The 5,986-nt window shown below is 33.2% G+C and overlaps 1 protein-coding gene across 1 annotated transcript; it reads left to right on the top strand.

Moving 5' to 3' along the window:
- Window positions 1-4,031: 4,031 nt before the first annotated feature.
- Window positions 4,032-4,861, top strand: LOC142529105 (RING-H2 finger protein ATL79-like). The gene has a single exon (XM_075634498.1). The coding sequence runs from the start codon at window positions 4,113-4,115 to the stop codon at window positions 4,656-4,658; it is 546 nt and encodes a 181-aa protein (XP_075490613.1). The 5' UTR covers window positions 4,032-4,112; the 3' UTR covers window positions 4,659-4,861.
- Window positions 4,862-5,986: the final 1,125 nt, after the last annotated feature.

Here is a 5,986-nt window from a genome sequence, read left to right as displayed (position 1 = left end):
AGCTTAGACTTGTAACTGAAGCATTAACATGGAATAAAGGCTGTTAATGGCAGATTATGGTCATTAATAGGGAGGCTAACAGTCAGAATTTGGCCTATAAATTACACCCTCAAGTCTCTGAATTGGTGTTACACAAATCTTGAGATTATTACTTAAATTTCGAGCTAAGAGAATGCCTTGTTCGAGCTGAAGAAAATCCAGTAGCGAGAGCAACCAGATTTTCAGTAGACTTCAACCGAAACTCTAGCAAATTACTGTAAGTAGGCTTATGTATAAATAGCTTGAAATCCGTTTGATAATTCTGTTTTAAAGTTCAGTTTCTGTATGTTTGATTTCTGATGTATGATTTTGAAGCACTGAAACTCCCTAGTGAACTAATGGTAGGAATATATATTCTGAACATTTCTGAATTCTGATTCTGATTCTGGCCTCACCCCTTAGAGGAGAGAACATATAGGGGACTGATATCAGTTTAGCCATGAAATTCGCTAACGTGCTCAGTGCTTACTAATTCTGATTTCTGTTCTGAAACCTGTAAATTCTGAATTCTGATTTCTGTTATGAAAATACGGGTTTTCTGTATATTATTGTATTACTGTTTCTGTTGAAAACGATTTCGAAAACTGGGAGTTATTCCCGCCCCTGCTTACTGAGTGACAACCATATCACTCACCCACTAAACTCATCTCAGATAAAAGCGAGGAGAAAAAGTTAGAGGAAGAAGAGCAGACTCAATTCTGGGGCTGGTGAAAAAGACAGTTGTTTATTAGTTTCTAGTTTATATTTATTCCGTTGCATCTGTTAAGATACTGTAATATTTGGTTTTACATTTTCGCTGTAAAACATTAGTGATTCGAGTTGTATCAGACAACGAATTATTTCGTATTATGAATAAAAAGACTGGTTTCTGAATTTTGTACTTTTGAGGCTTGTTGTTTTCGAATGTAAATTTGAGAGCAACGCCGGTGTCAACCAACCCCCGTCCCGGGTCGTGACAAGCTCGCCTGCTAAGAGCGAGCATTCAACCTTGTTGCTTCTCTTGGCTACAATTGGCACAACTCCAACTACTTCACTCACCCTCTATATTCTAACTCATCGGCTCATTCTAGCTCCTCAACACATTATCTAGCTCCTTAGCACACCATCTATATTATATATATATATATATATATATATATATATATAGATATAGATATACCAGTTGTCACTCTAAAATCATTATGGTCACAATCTCTCGTACTTAAGCGTAAAGGAGTTATATTGGAATGCAGGTGTAACGTCAATCCACATAGAACAAAGAACCAACGATCCCAATCCCCCACCGAACATATTGTCCCTGACTTAATTATCATTTATCAACATCATTATTAATATATATTACTTCTAGTGATAGAAATTTCGATCATATTTGAATAAGATATCAGGTTGGAGTTTCATTCATTTCAATCATCTTTAAATAAGATATAAGGTTCAAGTATTATGAATGAAGAAGATAAATGGCATCATGATAGACAAGATTCAACTCGACTCTAAATTAGTTTGGATTCAATTATGATTTAAAAAATAAAGGGTTTGGATAAAGTAGTTGTTATTAAATTTGTATGGATCTTCAGTTGCCTTTTCTCGAGGGAATCGCTCTGCTACTTGAATAATTTCTGTACCATGCCCTGTGTAAAGTGGAACAAATCATCCAAAGATCGTTGGATTGCGACACCACCAATTTTGGACATTTGTGCGTCAAACATAACGTGCTTTCATGGCAAATTTGAGGGAAAACATGTGGATAGATCCATCTTTTGTTGTTCATGGAAGTGATCAGTTGGTTATTTAATTGAAGATGATCTGGTTTATGATAAAATGTTTTTGTTTATAAATTGTGCTAAAATATATTTATACCATAATGTCATATCCAAGTCATAAATAGTGGGATCTCGAAAAGAATACGCTTTTTGTTGATATGAGTATACTTATAAAATATTTTAAGACATACTCAAGTGTACAGTCTCATATCTGCACAATCTTGAAATTCATCTCATTCTGATGTGAGATCAGACATCAATTAAGTCTCTTGTTATGTTTTTTCATTCACTAAAATATATTATATACTCTCTCTCAATGACATGAGAAACTAAATGTGGATATTTAAAAGATGTCAAATTACAGGAATAATATAATATCTATATAAAAGCACGAATAAGATTATGAATTGTTTGTTTACTTTTGTGTTTTTATATATTTGAGTTTCCGATATTACCCATACATAATTAGTCTTCCATCCTGTTAATTTAAACAAAGGAATATTTACATTACTATTAGCAATTTATAAAAAAAATAGCCATGATTGCTTGTTAATTTACACACTTTTGTGCCCTTATTTGGAGGAGGAGGAGCGTTCTAGTGCTTCAGGGAATGAAATTCTAAAAGTTGCAATTAATCTAAATCTCCCTTGAAGATTTTGAAACAACAATTTTTTTTTTTTATAAATATTATTCAGTCGAATTTTTCTCAAACACTTCGAATAAAATGTTTTTTCATTATATATAGTGTCAGAAGCTTGGGAAAATAGATTATATTAGTCTGTTTTCCATTACTTATTAGGTTATAAATCCGAGTTACGTAAAACGCTATGTGAAATGATATAAGCCACAAAATTAAAACACGATTTTGATAAATAGTAATAATAATAATAAATATTAATAAACCACCGGTCTTTATGAGTTTGATGGGACAATAAGCTCAATTTTCTGACTGCCGTGATTTGTGAGTTACAACGTAATTTATCTTCTATTAGAGTCTAAACTTACGTTCCTGCTTAAAAGAAAGTGGGATATTAATTATGATGCATGTGAATTGTAATTCATGCCATAAATAATGTAGTATTCCCCAAGCCTACAATTCTCTGGATGGATGCCTTTGCTCTTTAAGTTGTGGGGGACCTTTGACACCAAAACGGACAATTTTTTTGTTTAAATGTTTAGGAATTTGTCTTTTTTGCTTCTGGGTCTGATTTATAACCACAACCAATATCGTAACACGTAGCTCGCATGACTGAATAAAATCGATATTGACTTATCCGAATTAAGTTAGAAAACAAAATTGCATGCAACTTACGATTCATTTATGAAGGAGGCGCCCATTTCGTCTAATACAAGAACATACATACATACATATATATATATACATACATACATATATATATAATTCTACAGAGTCGGATGTTTGATTACACATCACTTTTTTTAATTATGTTAACGAAACACGTGCGATTTTGGTATTATATATGTCTTTTATTAATTTTGATTTTTTATATTATCAAATTTTAATTTTTATTTTAATGTATTATGTTTCGGTCATCGATCTATGCCGTAAAGAAGCAGACATACAAGATCAAAACCGCAATTTCTCGATTTTTCTTCGTTTTAATTCTTTTCCTATAAAATACATGTACCACTTTCACGTTTTATCGATAAAGAAGTAGTTGATAATTCAAAAGCTTAATTTATTTAAAAAATAAAAATAGAAAATAGAAAATTTCAAAACCTAGAAGCTTCTTTACCAAGTCCGCTTACGCCAACAAGGAATGGATGAACACCACTTTTGTGTGTTTATAACTTGTGTTTGATACAAGTGATAAGTCAAATTAATTATATTCTGAATCATAATTATAAAAAAAATAAGATAATTAATTAATTTAATCAATAAAACAATGTCTCGATTAATTAAATAATTTAATAGTGTAATACATTAATAATAGGACATTCAAAATAAGGCCATATTATGGTAATTTTATTACAATTATTGATCTTTTCTTACTCATCAATTAATGGTACTCACCAATGCTGCACGGTATGGATATGCTGCACACCTACCGTGCACACCTTCGTGAGCACCGATGAGGTGTCACTCACCCATTGAATGCACACTTTTTCTATATTTCATCACATTCAATGGGTGAGTGATATCTCATCGATGCTCACAAAGGTATGCACGGTAGGTGTGCAGGATAATTAATATATATGTACGTGCGTGAATTATTTCATCGCCGATTCCTTCATTCCCTCACTCAAAAAAACAAAGAAAAGCCATCGACTTTTTATCAATACATAAAATAAATGAGGGACGCACCTTATTCTCTGGATGAATTTCACACCCGCTTATCTCCACCAGCTTACACCACAGCGCAACCACCGTATCCGTCGTCCAAATGCGACGTGCAGAGGTGTCCCTGGTGGCCGTACTCCAGTTCCAAAGAATTCAAGACAAACACGGCCTTAGTCATCATCTTCCTCACATGCGCATTGATCTGTGGTCTCGCGTTCAACTCTGCCATTCGATACGTCATCCGGATTCATTACGGACGGCGGCGGGGACAACAACCACAGACTTCGGAGGATGGGAAGCAGGAGCTCGAGAACGGGGCGGGGGGAGCGGAGGCGGAAATCCTGGTCCTGGATTACACGGAGGGGATGAAGCTAGCTGGGGAAGAGACGGAGTGCATAATATGCTTATCGGAGTTCGAAATTGGGGAGAAACTCAGGGTTTTGGAGGATTGTAAGCATGGATTCCATGTGAACTGTATCCAACAATGGTTGCTTCTGCATTCTTCTTGTCCTACTTGTAGAACCAAGTGTTTGGTGAAATCCTCGACTCCACCATGAAATCGAATCAGGCCAGCTTTCGTTAATTTACAACATTTTCCATGGCTGCCATTTTTTCTGTTCCCTAATTTGCAGAGAGTTTCTTGGTTTAGATTTAGCTTCCGCAAACTGCAACGTTGCCTTTGTTTGGGGTGGCGGATAAACACAACGTAAATCCCAAATTGGTGCCTTGAAAATGAAATATTTCCATTTGGCCCCTTCAAGTTCACTGCTTTTGTTTTAAACAGCTCAAACATATTAATTTCTTGTACTTTAATAAATGTGGAATTTAAATTTTACACCTTTTTTAAAAAAATTATACCACTTTTTATTCTAATTTTAGGAGTGTTGAGTTAATGAACTCATTCAACAAATTATTTAACAGTGAAGCCATTAATAATAATTAACTATTATTATTATTCAATAAATACAATCGAATCACCTGTTTTTTTTTTAATACACGCAAAAAATCACAATTTTATTCTTATATATTTTTCTAATTCTGATTATAGTTTTCTATGTTCTATGTTGTCAAATTTAGATTTTAATCCGTTTTTTTTTTCTCTCCAAATTTTGTCATTTGATATCCATTCATTTTCAAATATTTTTATTTGAAATTCTCTTAAAAATCCAAATTATTTAATCCAAACACAACCTGTAAATGAATTTACAAAAAAGACTAAGAATAAAGGGCTTTAAATTTATATGATTTTCCGACTTTCATTCTAAATATCGAATCACTGGAATTGGAATAATACGTATGTGTACGCATATACATAATATTTTTTTTATATACATATTGTTTGCTATGGATTTTGTGCTGCTGTGTTAAGTACAAAATGATTGCAAAATAAAGAAAAATATAACTTGTAAAACTAAGTGCTTCGGGTTCTTGATTTAGCCGTTGATTATAGACTCATCGATTTGATGTCGAAAAAATGAAACCAGAAACTAGGGATCGATGAAACTAAAGCTAGCATATGGGGAAATCAAATCCTTAAAAGTGACATTGTTATGATCAAACATTTATCATTAGGCTAAAAGTTATAGTTGTAAGTCGAGACGTAACTTTATTTTCTTATATTTATGGCAACGCAAAGTGCACCTAATTGGATGTTAATGGATCGGGGCTGTTATGCTCATGAGTTCGGTGAGGTGCGTGTTTATTTTTTGGTATCATCTCATGTCTCTTAGGTTATGTTTGGTAGCTATGATAAGGGAATGATTATTAAATAATCATCCCTAATCTCATGTTTGGTTCATTTTTAATTTATCACAGAGTCCCTTGATTATGATTAAAAGCCCTCACTATTTATGTTATTTGTGTGATTAAATATCCCTCCTCAAAG

The sequence above is a fragment of the Primulina tabacum genome, chromosome 16 (genome assembly GCF_025594145.1).
Source record: "Primulina tabacum isolate GXHZ01 chromosome 16, ASM2559414v2, whole genome shotgun sequence".
Classification (NCBI taxonomy): Eukaryota; Viridiplantae; Streptophyta; class Magnoliopsida; order Lamiales; family Gesneriaceae; genus Primulina; species Primulina tabacum.
This window is presented reverse-complemented; position numbering and strand designations above follow the sequence as displayed.

Bases quoted from the DNA above. Each gene is read 5' to 3' on its own strand.
- LOC142529105 (XM_075634498.1), top strand. From the start codon at position 4,113: ATGAGGGACGCACCTTATTCTCTGGATGAATTTCACACCCGCTTATCT.